The 25659-nt window shown below is 33.4% G+C and overlaps 1 protein-coding gene and 1 long non-coding RNA gene across 2 annotated transcripts in view; one reads left to right on the top strand and one right to left on the bottom strand.

The window, feature by feature from the left end:
• LOC129527882 (uncharacterized) overlaps nucleotides 1-1724 on the top strand; it is a 99814-nt gene extending 98090 nt beyond the window's left edge. Inside the window, exon 3 of the long non-coding RNA XR_008672975.2 lies at nucleotides 1350-1724. This is a non-coding gene — a long non-coding RNA (uncharacterized lncRNA). The remainder of the gene's footprint in view (nucleotides 1-1349) is intronic.
• Nucleotides 1-25659, bottom strand: part of CDH9 (cadherin 9) — a 159141-nt gene that overhangs the window by 95134 nt on the left and 38348 nt on the right. The window contains exon 2 of the mRNA XM_004059005.5: nucleotides 13405-13681. Within this exon, the coding sequence (XP_004059053.1) occupies nucleotides 13405-13632 (228 nt within the window). The 5' untranslated portion in view covers nucleotides 13633-13681. The remainder of the gene's footprint in view (nucleotides 1-13404; nucleotides 13682-25659) is intronic.

Raw genomic sequence — 25659 nt, 5'->3', positions numbered from 1 at the left:
TTGCCCTGGAAAGAAGGGAAGCTACTTCCTGATTTCACAGCCACTTGAGACATTGTTACCAGAAGAGAAGGGATGTGACTCTCGAATAGACTTGCGAGATCTAGACCAGAAGTGACTAGAAAATATTTACGTACCGCCAAAGCAGATTCCAATTTGAAGGTCTGAATTATTTTCCAATAAGGAAGCATTGAACTCTCATGTTTCTTAACATGCTGAAGCACCTCAAAATATACAAAGTCTTATTCTTAAGAGTGACATATTGAAATAAGAGAATGAGTCATACTATCACCTATGATATAAAACTCTCTACCTAATGAATTGAAACGTGAACCTGAAATAGTAAGTATAGCTTTGGGGTAAACAACAAGAGAGTTTATTTTGACTTAGCACATTTGAAAAATTTTTAAATACTACAATATTATAAGCCTTAGTGTGACACATGCATATTCACATTGTGCTGTGTTTCTCAAAAGCAATCCTGGTGTTCAGGTTTTTCTCTTCACAAAGTTGTTGTGTTGGACAGATATACCCATTGAGGATTATTAAGAAAGTCTGACCCAAACAAACAAATGTACAGATAGACAAAAATTTATTGACACTGGCCAGCAACCAAAGAGGAAGAACTGCAAAATTTATGGCCTTAATTTAAGCTTCTTATAGCCTATATCATAACCAAGCTTTCCCTCTGAGGGTAATTCCCAATTATGGGTAGTAGAGACTGTATAGATAGAGCTCAAACAGAGAGAAGCAATATTATTGTGCTGAGGAGACCGAGGTTAGCGTTTAAGCCTGAGACAGTGGTAAGAAATTGGAAGGCACGATCTTAGAGAGGGGTCACAGAGAGTGGAACCTCCAGGTCTCTTTTTAAAATGCCCAACTGTTTTGTTGTTGTCTAAACTTCACATGCACAAGACAGAAATCCAAGTCACTTAGTAGAAAATGTTTGCAAGAAATCTAAGGAAATAAACAGAAATTTAATGAGGAGGAAAGAGAAATTGGAGTTCAATCCTCCACCAAGTTAGTGTGAATTTGAGAGTGCTTCAAAAGTTCTGTAGATCTCAAGCAGGGGCAAGTCCTAGACATAATGACAAACCTGAACTATTTCTACCTTAACATAAACTCTATATGAACAGAAATAGTGATGAAACAGATTGGATGAAATATTGATAATCAGTGAATCTGGCTAAAGAGTATACAGAAGTTGGCAGAATTTGAGTGACCCTCCTATAAGATTGAAAAACGTTAAGTTACCAAAAATACACAGGCATATTGATTGTGATAACATTTAATCTTTAGGTTATATTACAGTCCTCTAATTTTTTGTTTGTTTGTTTTGTTATTTGAGACAGGGTCTCACCCAGGTTAGTGTGCAGTGGTGCGATCTTGGCTGACGGCAACTTCTGCTTCCCAGGCTTAAGCAATCCTCCCACCTCAGCCTCCCGAAGAGCCCAGACCACAGGCGCAGGACACCACACCAGGCTAATTTTGTGTATTTTTGTGTAAAGATGAGGTTTTGCCATGTTGCACAGGCTGGTCTTGAACTCCTGAGCTCAAGTAGCCTTCTAATTTTTATGCATATTTGATTTCTCCATATATTGCTTCCTTTTATGTTTCTAGCATTTTTTAATTGTTGAACATCTTATTATGCATACTGGCCACTTGGATATCATCTTTTGTGAATTATCTATTAAGTCTTTTTGCTTTAATTTATATTGTCTCTTATGTTTTTCCTATCAATTTATACATATTAGTAAGCATAAAATATTATGTTATCTGTATTATTGTATGTATTATATTTACTAAAATTACTGTCTCTTATTTGCAGATATATTATTTGTTTATACCACTAAATGAAGATTTCAGAATCTATACTCTAAGAACAAGGAAATAGTCTAATATAATCATAGTATTATTATACATTTAAATTAAATAATTTTAACAATAGAATTATATTCCACATTAGAAGAAACAGTCCATCTTCTAATATGCCCATTGTTCTAGTAATGTCATTATGTCAATTTCTAACTTAAATTCAAAATTCAATGCAAGATTATACATTTTCTTAAATAGGCATTTCATGTTAGTTTCTTTACTCTCAAACAGTTTCTCAGACTAATGGAAACTGACAAGATAATTTTATGAAAATCTAAAGGACTTTGAAAGTCACAGTGATCTTCTAAAGGAGGACTACAATTGGGGAGCTTACATGACCAGACAGACAAATAAAACCATAATGCCTCAATAATTAAGGCAGTTTGGTATTGACATCAAATATAATTGACCCTTTTGTTTTCAATAACTATAAGTAACATTCTACAAAGTATATTAAAATTTTATATAGAGATATATGTGTGTGTGTGTGTGTGTATATATATATATATACACACACACACACACACATATATATATATATATGGCACTAAATAATAACCAGGAGCAAACAAAGACTGGAAAGATTACAAGCAAATAGAGGATAAAAAGAATTCTACATTAATTTCTTTGAGGGAATACTTCATTTCATGTGTCATGTAAAATATGAAGTTTAAGAATTAAGGGTCAGGATTTAAGGCTGCCATATTGGTTAACAATTGAAAGGAGAAAGATCCAGGAATGGAGGAAGCCACAGAGGAGGTAGCCCTAAAATTGGCATATGCATGCATGACACCTAAACTGAACATGTATACAGTAAGACACAAGTAAGAACTCAGAGACATTTGAAGCACTTCAGATACTGAGAAGAGTTTAAAATTCAAGTTCCTTTTAAGTAGATGTGCTTGGTAAACACTTTGGGGTTTCCAGTGAAACGTTAGTAGAGCAATAACTTAAGAGTAAGGAAACTGTACTAAGAAGGGTTACACTACAGGACTCAGGGAATAAACAAAATAATAGTCTGCCTAGAAATTTCTAAAACCAAACCTACACAGGATCAAAGTAGCATCCAGTGCAATTTTACTTCCTGCTGGAACGAAACTCGACACTCTTTAAAGCAAGATAATAGAATTTCTGTAATGTGTTAATCACAATGTCTAGTATATAATCTAAGCTTTCTAGAGAGTAAAAAAACAGAAACACTCTAACACATAATAAAAAAAAGATAGTGAATAGAAATAGACTTAAAGAAGACCCTGATATTGAATTTAATGGGACAAAGACTTATAAATAATTGACATCAATATATTGAAGAATTTACAGAGAATACTAAAATAATAGGAAGTATATGAGAAATGCCATAAAATATGTAAAAATTCTAACAGATAATAAAGGAAACCAAGAACTGAAATTATAATAACTGAATTAAAAATGTATAATGGTAGATTAGACACAGAAACATAAGAAACAATAAATCTGAAAATAAATTTTCCAAATTTAAGCACAGAGACAATATTATATTAACCAAAAATAGTTTCCAACTATGGGACGATATGAAATGCCCTAAAGTATTTTATACTTGTATTTGAAGTTTCTAAAAGGAGGAGATAGTGGCCACAAAAATAACTTTTTTTAAAAATGCTCATTTAATTTTAAAATCCGATGAAAACAACTCACTGATCTAAGGAGGCCAGTGAATTTCAAACAGGATTAAAAAGAAAAAAAACAGAGATAGGTATCAAATTAAGAATACTGAAAGCAAAGATATAAATAGAACTTTAAAAGCAGCCAGAAAAACATACATATTACATATAGGGCAGCAACAATAAGAATAACGGCTAACTTTTGATTAAAAGTAATATAATTCACAATACAATGTAACAATTTTAAGTGCTAAAAGGAAAATAAACTGTCAGATTAATCCATGGTTCTATATCCAGTTAAAATATTTTTCAAAAATGAAAATGAAATAAAGATATTTCTATTAACGAAAAGCTAAGAAAACTTGTTTCCAGCAGACCCACACTACAAGTAATGCTGAAAGAATCCTTCAAGTTGAAGGGAAATGATGTCACACAGAAATTCTGAACTATAGATAAGAATAAAAAGCACTGACTAGACATATTTATATAAATTAATAGAAAAGATTATCTTTATTTCTAAAAGTTTTAAAATAAATAATGAATTGTTTAATAATAAACATTAACAATGCATTATGAAGTTTACTATATATATAAGAAAAATATATGACAAAAATAGAACAAAGTCTTGCAAGATAAATTATACTATTGTAAGATGAGTGTATTATATGCTAAAATATACACTATTAATTCAATTTATACTGTAACAAATTAATAATGAATCCTGAGATGCCTTAAATACAGACTAAAAACATAAAAACACAAAGAAGTATAGCCAAGAATAGCCAATAAAGAGCATAAACATAGATGTTTAAAAAAATGATTAATTGTTCCAAAAGATGATAGAAAAAAATAAAAAAAACAGAAACAAAGTTATAAAGAACAACTGGGGGGAACAGAAAACAAGAAAACGGCAGACTTAAATCCAAATATATCAATAATGGCATTATATATGAATGGGTTTAAGCCAATTAAATGCCAAATATTGTCAGACTGTGTAAAAAGAATAAACCAACTCTGAGCCCTTTATATGACAATAAATCCTTACAGCTGGATTTTTAATAGACTTAAACAGAAAGCCTGAGAGCAAGAGAATGATAAAAGATAAACCACAGAAGCACATTCATGAGAAAAGTTGTGTGGGTAAATTCTTAGGAGGCAAAGTTAACCTCAAGTAAGTGGTATTATCACAGATAAAGGGTGGTATTCATAATGATGAAATATTTAATCAGAAATATAAAGAAAGATCATTAGATATGTACCTAATAACTGCATTAAAATAAATGAGAAAAAAATGACAGTGGTAAAGAGAAAAATTTTAAAATGGAGCATTTAAAACTCTTACTCCCAGGAAGAATTTAAATATGGAGACACAAAATATGGAATGCTAGAGAACTGAACAACACCATTGTTAAATTTTTCCTAAAATTCTTTTCCTAAGAATACTATACCCAGCAAGTATGTAATAAACATTCAAGAATATAAGAAACATTTACCAAAGTAGTTTTAAAATGTAGTTTTTTCTAAAAAATCTGTGGGAGAATATTATTATAGTTTTTCAAGAGAAACATTTGTTATTGGAAAATATTGAGGAAGTTGGAAGTTTCACAAAATAGTCATGTACAAATATTTTCTCTTTTTGTAGAAAAAAAAAGGCCTCTTCTTAGATTTGCCTAGTCACTCACTTATTCATTATTATTGAACACTTTTTTTATGCTTCTGTTTTTAACATAAATTTCTGATATGATGAATTAGTAATCACCTTCCTCGGAAATTCTGGCTACGAATTAGAATATTTACTGAGTAAATTTTACTAAATGTATACTCAATTGTCTATCTAAAGTGACCCCAATTACCTGAAAAAAATGTTTAAAGAAAGTTAGATATTTTCACAATATTTCCCTGGCATTTTTTCCATAAACACCACCACCACAGCTATAAGACTCTTAATATCAGTTATTAGGATTTATAATGCAGAAATTATAAAAGACTTGCTTGAGTACAGTTGCAATATTTGTGAATATCTGGTACAAATGTCTGGTCATCAGAAAAAGGAAACATGGTAGTTTCTAAACAAACATGCATACATTATTAATTTGGAGATGATTCTAGTGCAAAATTAAGCTAAATACAGTTTATGTATTAGGAATTCAGTCTATTGAGTCAGAAGAAAAAATGTCTACTTTTTCTGAACTGAGGCTATTAGTAGGTCTTTCTCACAGCAATGAGCAATAATAGCATTGCATTTATAATAGAGAAATTCTTTAAGATAAGGACCAATTAATCTTATTTACTATGATTTCTAGGACTTAAGATAGTGTTCCACACTGTAGGTGCTCAGTTTTTTTCAAAATTAATTGAACGATAATATTACACGGGACTAAATTTCACATTAAAATACAGTCCCAACCAGACAAATATCTAGCATAACTAACGCCCCATGTCGGTACATTGGTTTTTTGTTGGTGGAAGAGAAGAGGTATAAATTTTTGAAATGCCATTGGCTAATATGTACCCAGAACTTTAAAATTATTCATATATTTCAATTTTGAGAATTCTCCCTCCAGTAATCTAGCCTTAAAAAGGATAATTTATAATACATAATCATCCCTCGGTATCCGTGGGTGATTGGTTCCAGGAATCCCTGCAGATACCAAAATGTGCAAATGCTCAAGTCCCTATATAAAATGGTGCAGAATTTACATTTAACCAATGCACATCATTCTGTTTACTTAAAATCATTTCTAGATTACTTATAATACCTAATACCCTCTAAATGCAATGTAAACAATTGTTATACTATATTGTTTAGGGAGTAATGACAAGAAAAAGAAGTCTGTACATTTTCACTAAAGGTGCAACAATCCTTTATTTTTCTCTGAATATTTTCAGTCTACTGTTGGTTGAATAAACATATGTGGAATCCACATATATGGAGAGCCAACTGTACTAAAAATATCAGGTAGAAAATTTGGGAGGTGGAGGCAGGTGGATCATGTTTTTATACATGCTTGCATGTATAAAACCAGAGAGTCTAAACCAAATGTGTGGAAAATTTTTAAATTTTTATGATTTTATATATGACATAATATGACATGGCTGATACTAACATTTTAACAGTATGCCAGAATGTAGCATTGACAGAGAAAAGCAAGATAAAACAGGTATAAAAACAATAGAAAATCAACAGTGTTAAAAATAAAACTAGCAAATAGGTAGAAAAATATTTAGACAACTTACCCTCGTCTTAGTGAAATCATCATAAATATCTTAGGTTTTTTAAAATTATTTTTAAATTTTATGTTCCTGATTTTTAACAGGGAGCACATACTGCTTTTATAATGACATCATCATCATCATCATTTATAGCCTTGTACATAAATAATTCTCCCCATCCCTCTCTCCATACCCTTCTGAAGATAATGTCACTTCCGTCACTTGTTGTTTCCCTCCCTCCGTCTTGTCCTTCCTGATGAGTATATAAAGGTGGATTCGATCATCTGCAAGTTTTTCCCTCCCTCCGACCCTTCCTCCCTTCCTTCCTTATTGATGAGTGTATATATAAAGGTGGATTTGATCATGTGCAAGTTTAGAAGATGAGGAAGAACATGTTGGAATATTAGAAGTAGTTCAAAAACACTGAAATCAGTGGTGGAAGTGTAAAACAAAATTAAACATACAACTTGGTAGCCATATTAAGAACCATTTTCTACCACACTTAATATTTTTTAAATGGCTTCACAGTTATGAGAACCCTCCAATATAATGGAAATATAGGAAAGGAATCAGAAGAACAGCAAAGAGGAAGTTTGACTTTGATGTACCATTTGTCAGAAAAAGGGAATATATTTCTATAAAATTTTCTCTGCTTTTTCTATTTTTCATAATGTCAATTTCTCAGGATTCAGATTAATAAAGAATAAAGATTTTTAAAATAGTAGCTGAATATTAATTTTGAGTAAACCTATATTGTCAAAAATTTGGGGAAAGAAATCCAACACAGAGTGAAAGCCCAAATGTCACAGAAACTAGGAGACAATGTAGAAGATGTATCCAAATAATTCAACTTGTGCTATGAATAAGTTTTTTTTTTTTTTTTTTTTTTTTTTTTTTTTTTTTTTTTTTTTTTTTTTTTGAGATGGAGTCTTGCTCCATCGCCCAGGCCAGAGTCCAGTGGCGCGATCTCGGCTCACTGGCTCACTGCAACCTCCGCCTCCTGGGTTCAAGTGATTCTCTTGCCTCAGCCTCCCGAGTAGCTAGGATTACAGGCACCTGCCACCACACCTGGATAATATTTGTATTTTTTTTTAGTAGAGATGGGGTTTCACCATCTTGGCAAGGCTGGTCTCAAACTCCTGACCTCGTGATTTACCCGCCTCCGCCTCCCAAAGTGTTAGGATTGCAGGCGTGAGCCACCGCGCCTGGTCTATGAATAAGATTTTAAGAGATGATCTCATAGTTTTGAGGGATAATTCTAGCTAGGGAAAATGAAATGGGTTTTATGTAAGATTGTGCACAGAAGTTGTGGTAAGACATAGAGTGAACAACAACAACAACAACAAACAGACATGAGATTATGGAAAAGTGGGTAAGATAATCCCTGGGAAGGGGTCTGCAGATGTGATGAACAAAAGGTCAGGTGTATGGAAGAAGAAATATCATGTTGACTAGAACTCAGGTTACAAAGTTATGGGGACATAGAACATAGGCTGGAATTTCCAAGAATACTAACGGACAATTTGAATTCAACTTAAGTGAATTTCAGTTAATTTTCTAGAGGTATTTTGTGCTAGAGATTGGGATTATTCAAGAGATATTGTATAAACTGCTTCTGATCATTACAAAAATAAGTATAAATAAAGTCAAGGAAAAGATAAGTTTAGTGTGCTAAAGCAGTTTTCCAGCAAAGTGATTACACAGTATTGGCAGTGAAAAATAAAACATGGAGCTATATGTTAACAGTGAGCTTTTATAGAATTCAGTGCTAAACTTGCCTCAGTATGCTGTCCTTAAAGCATAGTCATAATGTTTAATTTTTGTGTGTGTTCTGAGTTATAAACAACTAATGCATAAAGAGAATTTTGGAATACAATGTATTTACAAATCAAAAGCAGCTGCTCCATGTACTGCACTATAAGTAATGATACTTACAAACCTTTATAAACATATTTTACTTAGATTCTGGAAAACACTGTGATATACTATAACAACTCATCAAAACTCTTTAAATAAATTTGAGATTTTATTTCTATTTCTATTTCTAATTTATATTCCATCAGTTACTTCTACATATCAAACTGACATACCTGAAAAGCTTAAGAAAAAGTTACCTATTCAAGCCCATTATTTTATATATACTTCAGCTATATATTAATATTTAGTGCACAAACTAGCATATGTAAACGTGAAAGTGTCACTCCACCTTTTGATACACAATCAAATATAAAACAGAGTCCTACCAATTTTTCTTTTGTTAACTGTGTTTCCTGTTGTTTTAGGTAACAGATAAACCAATTGCAACCATGAACGCAGAGCTCAATCAATGTTAAAATCCCTTTCCACTCTAGAATCTATGATTACATTCATGATTTCAGAATGGGATAACAAAAGTTTCTAAATTAAAATTATAAAGACTTGAGAGGTAACTCTGCAACAAAGATACCTTATTTAATAGTGGCTACCTATAGATGGCTCATTAGCTCCACGTTCCTTGCTCTGCACAAAGCAAGTGCTAAATACATATTTTTAAATTAAAATGTAATGGTCATTTAAGTTGATATTCTAAATTACTAAATGAATCTTCACAATTGTGAAAAATAAACACCATTTTATTCCTTGTGAAAAATAAATACTATGTCTGCTGTGTCTGGGTATTGGGTTTCTCTTCATAAAATAAATGTGGTTTAACAACCAGATATTAAAATCAAATCGGTAAATTCTATTCAATTCTCATTACTAATTGGGATATAGTTAATTGATTATTGATCCATGATAAGCAGGGATTATTCTGGACTTTGAACTTATGTATAACAAAATAAAGTGCTATAAAGATTCTCTAACTGAATAGTAGGGACATTTGCTATGCTTCTTGTTATTTTAATTTCTCTCCTGAGCAGTATTGCAATTCTACCTAAATAATTCAGTCACAAGTGTCTCTTCAAATTATAGAGAAGCTAGATGACAATTATTATGACTTTTTTTCCTTCTTGGGGAACAGTACAACATTTCGCTTATTACATAAAACAATATTAGTAAATCTCTGATAGTTTCAGTTAAGAATGACCAACCAAATTTCAAATTGCATTATTGTGAAAAACAAAAACTTGCTATTTATTCCAACATTTCTGACTTCTCTCCTATATTGCAAATATCTGAAATGCCATAAAAAATTCTGCAGTATTGCCTTATTAAAATTATCTTAACTCATTTTCTTACTCTTCTAATCCATCCTGACAATGAAAGAAAACTCATTATTTCAGTTCTGTGCTCCCAACATAACTGATTTGTACAAAGGCTTTTAACAGATAATTTACATTTCATGCTGTATGTAAAAACAACCAATCCTAGAATTCTGGACCTTTCACAGTGAAGGTCTAACTTTATCCTATTAGACTAGCCTCTTTTTTTCTTTTATTGTGCTATATACATGCAATTCTACTTTCTTAGATTTGTCCACATGCACATATTTATGAAAATATTTCTGGCTCTTCTTGTCCCTAATGGCAGGCCTTTCCAAAAACTTAGAAAAGACCAGAAATTTGGAGTTAAAGAAATCTTAATGACAATGTAAATCAACCTAACAAGAATCTGAGGGTTGTCAAGTTTAAACAACTTCTAAATTATAATATTTACTACGTGTCACAATCAAGACTAAATCTTATAAGTTGCATGTTTGTGTGTATGCATGTATATAATTTATTAAATTTTGCTGCACTATTTTATTTTTCTAAAACTGCTTCCTCTCAATTCAGGATCAAACCCTCGTTTTAACCTTTAAAAATATATCTTCCCAATTTCACGCAATTTTACAGCACCTGTAAATTAATATGGTGCCCATCATTTTCTTTTTTTTTTTTTTTTTTTTTTTTTTTTTTTTTTTTTTTCAGGTTTTATCTTTTTTTTTTTTTTTATCTTTTTTTTTTTTATTATACTTTAAGTTTTAGGGTACATGTGCACATTGTGCAGGTTAGTTACATATGTATACATGTGCCATGCTGGTGGTATATCTCCCAATGCTATCCCTCCCCCCTCCCCCCACCCCACAACAGTCCCCAGAGTGTGATATTCCCCTTCCTGTGTCCATGTGATCTCATTGTTCAATTCCCACCTATGAGTGAGAATATGCAGTGTTTGGTTTTTTGTTCTTGCGATAGTTTACTGAGAATGATGGTTTCCAATTTCATCCATGTCCCTCATTGTGATTCGCAGCTTCTATAAAACTATAAAGAAACCATGTAAATTTCTTCCCATTAGAAGCTGCTTAGCCTTTCCCAATCCTGGTCCGTTGTGAATACGACAGGCCTTTTCTTTACAGGGGATGCTGTCAATGGATCCTGGAAGACTAGGTTGAGGTCTACCCAGGGAGACCAGAAGCATTGTGGTCAAAAAGACAATCTGTGAGGTGCTCAAGAAGTTAAATCCCTATCAGAACTCATATGTTTGACTAAGTTTAGAGTTAAGGGTCCAGTTAGCCACTATATATGCAAATAAATAGTGATGTCAAAAGCCAGAAAAGCAGGATAAAGAGAGAGTAAATGCCCTTAATAAGTTAGTAAAAGCTAAGATGTGGTTGAAAGTCAGCCCACTTTTATAATGAACTAGCTATGCGGTAATGGAATATCTCAGATAAGTCCCTATTAAAAAAAAAGAAAGAGTTTTTTCTTTAAAAAGTAGTATAAGTATTTTATTTTGCTGAGGTGTCTATTTCATATACATATTATTTCCTACTGGAAACACAGAAATAGTTGACGGTGGTTTTGGTTTCATTGTATTTATTTCCCCCAGACATCTGATATTATAATGAGTGCTCCATTTGTGGTTCATAACCCCGTTGTCAAGAATAAATTGGCAAAAAAATCGCACATCCTAACTTGTCCATGCATAAATCCAAAATGCCATTTTTCCAACAAAAATGAAAAAAATATGAAAGGTAATTAAAGCTATGCATGTACATTTAGTAATTGTTTATGACAGATTATGGAATTAATTAAAAGGAAGCATGATTGCACACAAAATTTTAAACTATAATGTATAGTTAAAATGTGAGAACAGGAATGGTGGTCAATTTAGAAATTAATTAATGTACACTCAATTTTTAGAGGAAGTATTTTTGTTTTCAGCTTAAAATAAATGCTTGCTGTAGCGCCTTAACTGCCTTAGGATTATGAGCAACTCTTTTATCTGTGGCTATTCTTCTGTATCTGTGAATCTCCAAGGATAAAACTGATTCTGTAAGGCCTTGTGACCTCAATGTGTCCTTTATACACTTCCTTGGAGAATCGTAAGGCAATTTCACGTCCTTAGACAAAAAACATTTGCTAGCTGAACTTGAATTTCCTGATGTTAGTTATTAACTGTAGTGTGAAAAGTGATGTTAAATGAGGGATGCCTGAGGATGCCATATGACTAACCTGAGAAGAAATAACAGGCAAAAAGGAACCAGCAAGGGAACTGAATGGGGTGGAATGAGCATGACCTATGGAACCAGAAAAGAGAAATTTCAAAAGAAGAGAAAATAATAGGCTTTTGATAAAGGAGGCTGCTTTTGATTGGCCCACACACAGAAAGAAGAATTAGATCAAAATTTTGGCAATTTCACAGAGCAAATGTATTCCTGTTTTAAAAGCTACAGGCATGACATTTGTGATATTAGGCACTTGTATTCTTTTTTTTTTTTTTTCATTTTTGGCCTGATCTAATTTATGTGCCTGGTGCTGTCAGTGAGTCAAACAATATGCAAACCATTACAGTCTCTCCAAGTACATATATGCCATGACTCAAAAAATAAATAAATTTATGATCTGTAGACTGCAAGTATTTAAAATTGTTCATTTTGTTGTAAAAATTTTAACATTTCTCAGCATTGGGTGTAAATTGGGAACAATTATAGTTAACAAATGAATTGTCCTGAGTTTAGAATAGTATGAATGTGATCGGTAAGGAAAAGGATGATAGATACATAGAAAATTATGGATGTTGGAAAGGTCACGCCACTAAAGAAAGAAAATTAGAGAGATAATGAGCTAAAGAAAAAGCAGTCTCTAAACACCAATGAAAGAGAGGCAATGAACCTGCTTCCTCAAAATTGAACATAAGAAGGGAGTTACATATTCTCTATTATTGTCTGCTTCTGACTGGTAATGAGCAACTTTGTTCCTACTAACACAGAAGCATATCTTCTTAAAGATAGTGTCTTCTTTCTCATTTTTTTAAATCTTGTCTTTATCCTTCTGCCTTAAACACTTTTGTCTAGATTACAAGCAGGAAGCAGGAAGCTCACCCTAGCGCATATTAAGAAATAGAAATATCTAGAAGTACTTTATTTCTCATACAGAGTATACTATTCCTAATTATGAAAAACTATTTATCAATAGATGTGAAGAAGAGTTTTATTTAGATAATACACATATGATTAAATAATATCTAGCTGATTAATAATGAATCACATCCATCCACATATGACTTAGTAGTTTACGCTTATTATTGACATTGATTTACATTTAGAACCCAAATATGGTTCCTTGTTCTTCCCCACTAAAATAGTTTGCAATATCACACCTTCAGAACATAATTAGTTAAATATTTTTTAATAATCGCTAGTGAAAAGAAAAGTTGCTGGAAAAAAATAAATAGCTGTCATTTTCAGCTTTTAGATTTCTCATACAAAAATTCTTACCTTGCCTACATATTGTGTGTCAGTACCTGTGTACTCTTCCAATAAGAAGAACTGATTCCACATCCAGCCACGCTTGGTGCGACGTAGCATTTTACCGTCATCTTTTGTCAGACCCACTATCTTTTTGCTTGATAAATAACTGTTAGGTTTTTCTTGTAATAGGATGGTGTCAACTGTATGGAACATATAGGTCCAGATGAATAATAGTATACAATGGTAAGTCCTCATTATCTGCAACTTCAGCGGGTTGTCAAATTCAATGTATTGTTTGTTTTTCCTAAAGAGTAAGGAGAAAAAAAAGATGGCTGTATTAGCTTGAGTTTCACTTTCCCACAACGTGTAAACTGAAAAACTTATTCCAGACATTATTTAAATTTTATTATGTACTATATATACATTATATTTCTATATCAGTGAACGGTCATGAAAAACTCATTTATCACATAGATAAGTAGAAAGACATATATAGCTCAAGTAGACTAAACAGGAATTTAGCAGCTAATTTAAAATTACTATAAAACAATCAGATACATACTAATATTTTTGTAATTTAAAACACTATTTTGAAAAATAAGTTCTACGGCATACAAATTATCACAGCAAATGTTCCATAGTCCTTAAGACTAATAAAAGTAGAATATTTATTAACATATACATACGTGTATGAAATTACATATTCTAAAGACTACTTCTCATAATCCATCATTTTTAGTAAACTGTTTTTCTCCTCTGCTCCCTATCTTCCTCTTTACAATCCTCCTCATCCATCAGGTTGAAATGTTGCCTCAAGGCAAATTATATGGTACCAAATATACTTAGGATTGTGTCTTGCAATACTTAGCACCATGTCGATCTTTTCCAATCAATAACTATTTTTTTCCAGCAATTAATCTAGTAGGACACTCAAATTTATTTGAGACTGAGGAGTACACGCTCTAAATAAAAGCATTTTGCATGGTAATTAAGAACAAATTTATTTCCTAAAATAATAAGAAAAAATAGCATACAAAGTTGATATTGCAAAATTAGATAACACATGTTATGTATAGGATAATCTGATCCAGAATTTTGAAACAATGTCTACCTGTTAATACAATAAGTTGATTATTCTTGTATGAAAATCATTGTTCACTTGGTATTTCAGAATTGGTTTTATTTGTTATCAAATTGGTTTTAATTTGTATGATACTTAATTTAGAAGATGTGAGATGATAATCGCTATGATCTATTAAGCAATGGAAATCAATCTCAAACTAGTAGGCAAAAAAGTCATTGGGTTATACAATCAAATTAAGTGTGGAAAAGAAAATAACAAAAGGAGCAAAGAAGTAGTTCGGCATTTCCTCATCATGAAAACTAGAATTAGGGGCTTTAGTATTATATTCTCTCTCTCTCTTCTCTGTCTCTCTCTCTCTCTCTCTTTCTCTCTCTCTCATTTTCTCTTTCACCCTGACTAAACCCCCTCAACCTGAATAAATTGTGTGGGTGATAATATCTCCAGAATTCAGATATAAAATCTTCAGTTTCAAAAAGCAACTGATAGTCTTTTCTAATTGGAGTTTTAAAAATCCTGGGAATGGACTCTGATTTACCTGGTTTAAGCCAGAAACCCAATGTTGGACCAAGCATCTATGAATTCAGTAATGGGAATAACAAGGTATAAAGGTGAAATATAAGGATCTAGCTTGGCTTTGTGCCCTACTGTCTGTGATATTTTCAAATACCGACCTATATCACTTGGTCTTCATTAATACCTGACCCACAAGGTATTGTTAATTTTATTTTACACTTTTATCAATACAAAGTAATAGTCGTGTACATTGCAGTGACTTATTTTATTTTGAAGATAGCAAATCTGAGGTGTGATGAGTTTAAGTAACATGACAAAAGTCATGCAGGTAATAAGTATTAGAACCAGGTTTCAGACACACAGACTTAAACACCGTTTTTAATATAAGACAATGCATGTAGAAGAGTTATCACAGTGCTAGCACAAAACTCAACATATTAGCATTATCATCATGATCATCACAACCATCATCATTATCATTGTCATCATCAAGCATCGTTGCTCATATTATAGGCATAGAGACATGGGTCCAACTCAGCAGAAAGAAGAATGGTAATTGGCAGGTGGTATTATAGATTCTTGCTATGGTCCAGAGCAACAGGTTCTGTCCAACACATCTTTGTACCTTGATTTCCACGCCTATTATTTTAAAAATTGGTCACTCTTAGCTCTTAATGCAAACATATGGTTACAAATATATGCTGCTCTTAATACATATATATGGTTAAGCTCCAGAATTACAGTAATACAAAATTACACCATTTTTCAATGCTGAAATCTCAGGTTATGGTTATTATCATCAGGACTTTATGTGGCTATTTGTAATCCTGTAAACTATGGAATAATTGGTAAATTTGACCACAGCCAATATAAAACCCTGAATTAGATATCAGAAATTTAAAATGTTAAATAATGCTTAGAAAAATGTGCAGTGGAAGAGTAACACTTAGTGGTCACTGGCCCAGAACATGCTCCATGTTTTGTAGCTGAGTGATGCTGTAGTGGAAAATGAACAGCCAGAGAATCTCAAGGACAGCTGTTATCTTACTTTGATAAAATACAACAAACTCCTTAGTTGACCACACTGGTTACCCTGGTTTCTTCCCACTGGTAGAATTTGTTTTGATCATTGACCTTGCTTATAACCCTTGCCAGAGAAATCAAAGGGTACTCTCCATTTCCTGGGGTCAGTTCTAACTATGATGCCCATTTTGTGTGGAACATAGGCCTTTGAGCGGAATAATCTAGTTTTATGAGATGGGGCAATAGACTTAGGCAGGGGCTAGGATCCCATAGGAGTTTATAAACTACAGTAAGAAATTCTCATTCATTTTCAGTGCGATTGAAAGCAGTTGGAAGATTTTAACATGATATGTTTAGAAAAGATCAACTGCTGCAGACTAGAAAATAGGTTAGAGGGCAGGAAAGGGATTTGGTTAAGAGAGAGATCAGTTAGGGTCTTTTACTTCTAGTCCAGTAAGAGATGATGAAGGCATATAGAGAAGTGGTTTGAAGTAGACACTGAAACGCTGCTCAGATTCCCTTTGATCCTTTAATGTGGCCAGACACCCACACTACATACACTACAATTTTTCTATGCTTTTGCTTCTAATGGTCTGCCCCTGCAACTGTCTTTGAACAACTTCCCTTGGCTACTGGAACCTCTTTGTCCACATGCACAAGATGCCTAATGTGCTGCAAGTTTACAGACATCTGTAATATCCCATTGCCAGTATGTAACAGGTGCCAAAGTATGAAACTCAACATATTACCTACATTCTAGAGCTTTCCTACAGAATCGTAATGAAGCTGGGATTTTGATACCTTTGTTTGGCTTCTTTTCCATCCCTGTCCTATTACTCCACTTAATCCTGAAATTCCTTACGTGGAACAAAATTTTTAACGGATCAATTGCCCAAAAATCCTTGTCTCAGGGTTTGTTTCTGGGAAATCAGAACTAATATGTGGATCTAATTCACATATGTAGATATTTACAAGAGTAGATAATATCATCTTATATATTGGTTATGGAGGGTGAAGAAAAAATAAAAATAAGGTGTAACTTCTAGATTATTTATGAACTAGGTGGATGACTGAGTGATTTCTTGAGTGTCATTTATATCAGGAGAAAAGCGGATCTATTGGAAAAATAAAGAATCCATTCTTTTCTTATTCTTGGTCAAAATAAAGAAGTAATTTTTATACTTCTATCACCAACCCCATTTGGGCATAATTAAAAATAGGGAGCAAAGTGGTTCTAATGATTTTATACTATGACTTGAATACATATGCACACATATATATATTACATATAGATATGGATACATATACAGATGAATATATAAATGCATATGTACAAATGTATATATATATGATCAGGCATTGGATTCTCATAAGCAGCACGCAACCTAGTTCCCTTGCACACCCAGCTCACAATAGGATTTGCATTCCAGTGGGAATTGAATGCTGCTGATGATCTCACAAGAGGCAGAGCTCAGGTGGTAATGCTCTCCTGACTGCTGCTCACCTCCTGCTGTGCAGCCTGGTCCCTAACAGGCCATGGACCAGTACTGGTGTGCAGACTGGGGGTTGGGGGGCCCTGCTCCAGGTGATAATATTAGGAATGGGGCTGTTGGGAGTTGATTATGTCATGGAGGTAGAGCTCTTATGAATGAGATGGTGCCCTTGTAAGAGAGGCATGAGAGGGTTCTCTTGCCTTTTGACCATGTGAAGACACAGCAGAACAATGGCCATCTATGAACCAGGAAACTGGCCCTCACCAGACACCAAATCTGCCATGCCTTGCTTGATGTTAGACTTCCCAGGCTTCAGTACAGTGAGAAATTAATTTCTGCTGTTTATAAGCCACCTAGTAAAATAATTGGTTATGGCAGCACAAACTAAGTTTAGTACCAGAAGTGGGTTGCTACTATAACAAATATCTAAAAATGTGGAAGTGGCTTTGGAACTGGGTAATAATAGGTAAAGGCTGAGAGAGTTTTAAGGCGCATGCTAGGAAAGGTCTGCATTGCTATGAATAGATCATTGAGGATGATTCTGGTGAGGTCATAGAAAGAAAAGAGAACAATAGAGAAATGCTTAATCTTCTTCAAGAATATCTAAATAATGGCCGGGCGTGGTGGCTCAGGCCTGTAATCCTAGCACATTAGAAGGCCGAGGCGGGCGGATCACCTGAGGTCAGGAGTTCGAGACCAGCCTGACCAACATGGAGAAACTCTGTCTCTACTAAAAATACAAAATTAGTCTGGTGTAGTGGCGCATGCCTGTAATCCCAGCTACTTGGGAGGCTGAGGCAGGAGAATCACTTGAACCCGGGAGGCGGAAGTTGCAGTGAGCCCAGATCAGATTGCTCCATTGCACTCTAACCTGGGCAACAAGGGTGAAACTCCGTCTCCAAAAAAAAAAAAAAAAAAAAAAAAAAAAAGCATATCTAAATAACATGGAACAGAATGTTGATAAAAATATGGACAGTAAATGCCATTCTAGTGAACTTCCAGATGGAAATGGGGGGAACACGTTGTTGGAAATTTGAGAAAAGGGTATCCTTGTTATAAAGTAGAAAAGAACTTGGCTAAATTGTGTTTATGTTCCAGTGTTTTACAGAATGTAAAATTTGGGAGCAGTGAAATAGAATACATAGCTAAAGAGATTTCTAAGAAAATTGTTGAAGGAGCATATTGGCTTCTCTTTATAGCAAAATGTGAGACACAAAAATTACTTAAAATGAAATTGTTTAGCAAGAATAAAACAAAGTTTAAACATCTGAAAAATTTTCAGGCTATTCATATTGCAAAAATGAGAAAGTATCTGAGAGTGAATACTAAAGTTGTGGCTAAATGTCTTTTGATAAAGGGGTTAGTAGGGGTGTGAACCATAGACTTAATATGACAGCCCAGGAGGAAAGCTGCCAGTTCGAAGTGAAGAAGAAGGATATGGGAAGGAATGAAAGAAGGCTGGTGGATTTCTTGGATTTTATAGGCCAGCTCCATACAGCTATTCAGCTGCAAAAAAAAAAAAAAAAAAAAAAAGAACTATTATTCAAGACAAGAGAAGGATGACTCGAAAGATAATTCAGGTATGTGCTGTTGGTTTCAAAGGAGGGGCCATTGCCTCACTTTCAACATGCCAGATAGTTTCTTCACAGGGCTTCAGGGTAGGGGTGGTCACCCAGAACCATGGGGATGGGACTGCCACCCCAGGAGGTTCAGAAAGTGAGACCACTGCCCCAGTGGACTTGGATTGCAGAGCACTAAGCCAAAGAGAATTATTCTCAAGGCTTAAAATCTCATGGAGTTCACCTTGTTGGGTTTTAAACTTGCTTTGGACCTGTCATCCTTTCCTTCTTTCCTATTCCTCCCTTTTAGAATAAGTATGTTTATCTTATCATTGCTTATCCCATTATTGTATTTTGAGAGCACATTACCTGCTTGCTATCAGTGGTTCATATGTGGACAAAAATTTTACTCAGGATAAATAATACCTTATGTCTCATCCATATCTTATTTACATGATATTAGATGAGATTTTGGACTTCATACAGTTGATGCTGGAATAAGTATAGACTTTGGGGCCTATTGGGATGAAATGAATGCGTTTTATATGTGAAAAGGACATGGGAGAACTAGGGTAGACTATTATAGACTAAATATTTGTGGCCCATCAAAATTCATATGCTAAAATCTTAACCCCCAGACTCATAGTATTAGGAGGTGGGGCCTTTAGGAGATACCAGGGTTAGATTAGATCATGAGAGTGGAGTCTCTAATGATGAGATTTGTCCCTTTAGAAGGACATGAAGGTACCTGAGCTTTTTTTCCTGTTTTTGTTTTGTTTTGTTTTGTTTTTTGTTTGTTTGTTTGTTTTTTTTGCTCTTGGCTATGTGAAGATACAAGGAGAAAATGGTTGTCTGTAAACCAGAAAGAGTGCTGTCATCAGACAGCAGACCTGCTGGTGCATTCATCTTGGATTCCCCAGTTTCCAGAATTTTCAGAAATAAAAATTTGTTGTTTAAGCCACACAGTCTATGGTATCTTGATATAGCAGAATGGACTGACTAGAACAAAGTGATATTGCTCCATATGTGCCAACTTGAAGACCTCCTATGTGTTTTAAGCACTTGCCCAATTCACGGACTTCTTGCCTTTGCTCATGCTCTCACCTGCATCTATCTTATCTCGCTCATCCATAGCCATCTCCTCATTCTTTCAGTTTTTATATTATATTCTGTTTTGGGGGAAGTCTCTGAACAACCTTTTGAAAAATAGCTTACCCTGTTTTAGTCTCTATTGCTTTCTGTTATATCATCCATTCATTTCCTTCACATGATTTACCACTACTTTTATTATCTCTTTCATTTAATGGATTATATGCTTATTGACTGTTTCCACTAGTTTAAATGTAACACATATAGTGGTTAAATAGTTTGCAAGGTATTGTGTCTTGCATAAAAGTTATTGACATGCAGTCAGCACTTAATATGTATCTGCAAAAATTAATTGCTTAATTCTTTAATGCCTAATATAAATAATTACTACTTTGAGCCTCGGATCATGTATGACATTGACTTAACATTCCAGTGCATAAACAAACTGATAGAGAAATAGAAAGAGTTGAACTGGGAGAAAATAGGCCTTTTGAAAACATTCAGGTTTTTTTTCCCCTAACAAATGGGATAAAATCTGCAGTGATGTAGAGTAATTCTCATAAAAATTTGCATAACATGAGATTCTGTATAAACTTCACAACACGATTGGTATAAATTACAGAATGTTTGCTTCAACTATATAGTCCTTTGATGGTATATCTTCTTTATTTTTCTCATAATTCTTTATAAATTTATTTTTCATTTAGAGAACATCAGTACAACTCTCTTGGGGCCAATTTAACACCTGTACATTCCTCTGCTTTTGGACAAAAGTGCATACCCAAAAGGATTTTCTGTTGCATTTTTATTTTAAAGATAGCAAGCTTTTTATCCCGTTGGATTTATTTAAAATTCTTCATATTACCTATTCAATAGGGAAAAGCTGATTACTAAGTTTTCTATGCCTAATTATTTGTCAGCATTAAATGCTTTGCATTTTAATCACATTTTTGTTGATAAATAAATACTATCAGATGTACTATAAAGTACAATGTTTTAAATGTGGTTCAACTTTGATTTTGTAATCAGGGAACTCACTCAAATCTTGTTAACTTTAAAAACTGAAAATTGTTTCATTATTATTCTTTTGCTCTCTTAATTATATTCCAATTATATTTGAGAAAAATGTCTGCTATTAAATATTTGTATGTCAAAAAAGGTGAAGTACTGTAATTAAATAGGATTTTCAGCATATAAAATGCACATCTAAAATTAAATTAAATTATGTGCTTTCTCCTCTCTATACCTACACATATACACTTACAGAAGTTTTAACTCAGATAAGGTATTTTAATTATTCTAATCTTTTTCTTCAAAGTTTCTCAGCTGAAATGTACAAATAAACCAAGTGTTTGTGATTAATTTTAATATTATCATACTATTTTGATCAATAATGAACTTCAACATACATTAATCTATTGATCTTCAAAATGCAAAAACAAAACAAAACTGTGTGATACGGTCATATAATTTAAATATTTTTTCAAATAATGTTTCTGAGGTTTGGCTAGATGAAACAAATGATTTCTCATCACCCAATAATCTTGTGGTTTTGGAAAATGTCATACATATGTTGTTTGATTCCTAGATTCCTGTGATTTTCCAATACTCTGTTTTGTCTCTCATACCAGTTGGGGAGACAAGTCTTGACAGCTTAGGTAAGCAAATAACACATATATAAAGAACACATTCTATAAATATAAGTAACACCAAAATGATGTATCTTCTAAAATCAAATAACTTTTGAGGGATATATGCTTAAATTTATTTTTTCTTATTAATTTTGGTTACATTTATTATATAACCATGTATGTGTACATGTATAAATATACACATATTTAATCATTAGTTTGTTAAGCTTAATATATATATCTATATCTCTATATATCTATATCTATAGATTTATATATAGATATAGATATAGATATGCTTTTTAAAACCATTTACTGAATTTTTAAGAACTCTGTGCCCAAGTGCTGGCATGTAATTTGGTATACTACCTTTATCCAAATTAATGGTGTAAAATTACTTTAAGAAAAACAGAATTAGCAGAAATATGAGCTGTCATCTTCATATAAGCAATCCTCAATGGCTATCACCATCAAATGTCCAGCTGAAAAAATTTAGTTTCATGCCTTCCCTAAGGCAAAAAATCTAGTATCAGAAGAGAAGCTCTTGAATGACCTTTTGCTAATGGTTTATCAAAATAAAAATAATAACATCATATATTATAAAATATGATATGTATAGAATATATGAAATGATAGAACATAAAGATTTAGAAACAACCCATTGCCAGAATATGAGAAAATTAACTGTTGTCTGTAATGATGGTGGAGCTAGTTTAATAAATAAACAAGGATCGATTGTTTTCTGAGATGCATATGTATGTGTGTATAAACATATATGTATGTGTGTGTGTGTATATATATATGTCCACTTTCAATTTAAAGGACAAACATAAGCAATTTTTCTGACAATATTGGATTGACCCCTTGAATGGAAATCCAGGGAATCAAAAATTGTATATGGTCTTCCATTGCAAAGATGTCCATCTTGGAGATGGCCAAGATACTATGATATCTATTGAACTAATGCAGCTTTAGAATAAAACAACACAAAGAAAAAAAACAGAAAATGGAGAGTGATATAATATTGTATATATTTTAACTTGAACATATACCTTATGAGCAAATCATTTTAATCAGTGCCGGAGATGGAAAAGCAACAGTTAACAGAAAGCTGTCTATGGTCCTGACATGCTGACATGTTTAAGATTGTTGGCTAACAAGCTATTAGTGATGGAGCAAGTAGAATTTGTTATTATCACAAACAAATGGTCATTTTTTTTTTTTTTTGAGACGGAATCCACTCTGTCTCCAGGCTGGAGTGCAGTGGTGTGATCTCGGCTCACCACAACCTCTGCCTCCTGGGTTCAAGCAATCCTCCTGCCTCAGACTCTCAAGTAGCTGGGACTACAGGCACATGCCATCATACCCAGCTAATTTTTGTATTTTAGTAGAGAAGTTGTTTCACCATGTTAGCCCTGATGGTCTCGATCTCTTGACCTCATGATCTGCCCTCCTTGGCCTCCCAAAGTGCTGGGATTACAGGAGTGAGCCACCATGCCTGATTGGTTAATGTTTTTAAACACTAGAAACTATAGAAAAGGTTTTAAAGTTGATATGCCAAAATATATAATATGGAGCATGAAATTGGACTATAATAAAGCCAAGGGCATTCCACACCCAGCATATAAGCATAAGTCCATGTGTTAATACTTGCCTTTGAGCAATAGAAACAACCAATGCCCAACAGGGCTTCTATACACAACAGATTGGGGTCTGTGAACCTATGGAAAATCAGAGGAAAAGATTGCAAACATTTTCTCCCATTCTGTAGGTTGCCTATTCACTCTGATGTTTATTGTGGCACTATTCACAATAGCAAAGACTTGGAGCCAACCCAAATGTCCATCAATGATAGACTGGATTAAGAAAATGTGGCACATATACACCATGGAATACTATGCAGCCATAAAAAATGATGAGTTCATGTCCTTTGAAGGGATATGGATGAAGCTGGAAACCATCATTCTCAGCAAACTATCACAAGGACAAAAAAAAAAAAACACCACATGTTCTCACTCATAGGTGGGAATTGAACAATGAGAACACATGGACACAGGAAGGGGAACATCACACACCGGGGTCTGTTGTGGGGTGGTGAGAGGGGGGAGGGATAGCATTTGGAGATATACCTAATGTTAAATGATGAGTTACTGGGTGCAGCACACCAACATGGGACATGTATACATATGTAACTGACCTGCACGTTGTGCACATGTACCCTAAAACTTAAAGTATAATAATAATAATAAAAAGAAAATCAGAGGAAAAGAAAGTTTTATAAGGGAAGGAGTAATTAAGCTGATGTAAAAGACAGAAGTATTCAATTTCACCACATCCTACCATCTGAGTGGACTTCCCTTAAGATTACACAAGATTTTATGAAGAATCAGTCAATATCATTAATATATTAAAAAGTTATTAAAAATGGGAACAAAATAAGATATGCATCTATGTCTTTTAAAAACGCACATGAGGCCGGGCGTGGTGGCTCACGCCCATACTCCCAGCACTTTGAGAGGCTGAGGTGGGCAGATCAAGAGGCCAGGAGATCGATACCATCCTGGCCAACATGGTGAAATCCTGTCTCTACTAAAAATACAAAACTTAGCTGGGTGTGATGGTGTGCACCTGTGGTCCCAGCTACTTGGGAGGCTGAGGCAGGGGAATCACTTGAACCCAAGAGGCAGAGGTTGCAGTGAGCCGAGATCATGCCCTGCAGCCTGGTGACGGAGCGAGACTCCGTCTAAAAAAAAATAAAAATAAATAAAAATAAAGGAAAAATAAATATACATGAGCTATAATATTCATTCTCCAAAGCTGATACAAATCATGCCATATGCAATGACTTCTCTTCATATAAGGATAGCAGTGAGTTAAGCAGATACACTTATTCAATAGAGATAGTGGCAGAAGAAAAACAAATAATAAATTTAATGGCAAATGTTACCAAGTGTTATGAATAAAAACAAAGCAAAATAATTTCCAAACTTGCTATGTAGGTACAGTAATCATGATAGCATGGTATTGCAGAAAGAACAGACGATAGGGTCATTGAATAGAATAGAGTCCAGAATAGACCCACACAAATACTGTCAACTCTCATTTGACAAAGGGACAAAGGCAATTCAATGTAGAAAGAATAATCTTCTCAACAAATGGTGCTGAAAAAACTAGGCATCCATATGCAAAAAAATTGAAAATAAATATATGCAGAGAGCTTTCACTTTTTACTTGAAGTAACACAAAATGGATCCTAGATATAAATGTAAAATTACAAATTTTATTTTTTTCCAACTGTATAGGAGGCTTTTTCAGAGGACAAAAGGACTTTGTCTTCCCAGAAAACAAATCCTACCCTTTGCTTTATGATGCAGATAAAAATATTACAAAATTTCTTGAAGAAAATGCTGAAGAATATCTTAATGACCTTGGGTTTGGCAATGAGTTTTAGAAAAAACTCAAAATGCCAAAAGTATCTTGGGTCTGACGATGAATTTTAGATACAACACTAAAAGTATGATTCATTAAAAAAATGATAACATGGATTCTGTTAAAATTGAAAACTTATTTTTTTGTGTAAAACAGTGTTAAGAGAATGGAAAGATAAGGCAGACTGGAAGAAAATATTTGTAACGCGTATCTGATAAGGACTTTTATCTAAAATATAAAAAGAACATTGAAAACTCTACAATAAGAATACAAAAATATCATCAAAAGTTCTGCAAAGATATCTTATCAAAGAAGATATACATATAAGAAATAAGCATAAAAATGGCCAAAATTTTTTGCAGTTAGTGAATTGCAAATTAAAACAAGATGCTATGACATACCTATTATATCTGAATGGTGAAAATCCAAAAATTGAGAATTTCAAATGCTGTCACAGATAT

The sequence above is a fragment of the Gorilla gorilla genome, chromosome 19 (assembly GCF_029281585.2).
Source record: "Gorilla gorilla gorilla isolate KB3781 chromosome 19, NHGRI_mGorGor1-v2.1_pri, whole genome shotgun sequence".
NCBI lineage: Eukaryota > Metazoa > Chordata > Mammalia > Primates > Hominidae > Gorilla > Gorilla gorilla.
This window is presented reverse-complemented; position numbering and strand designations above follow the sequence as displayed.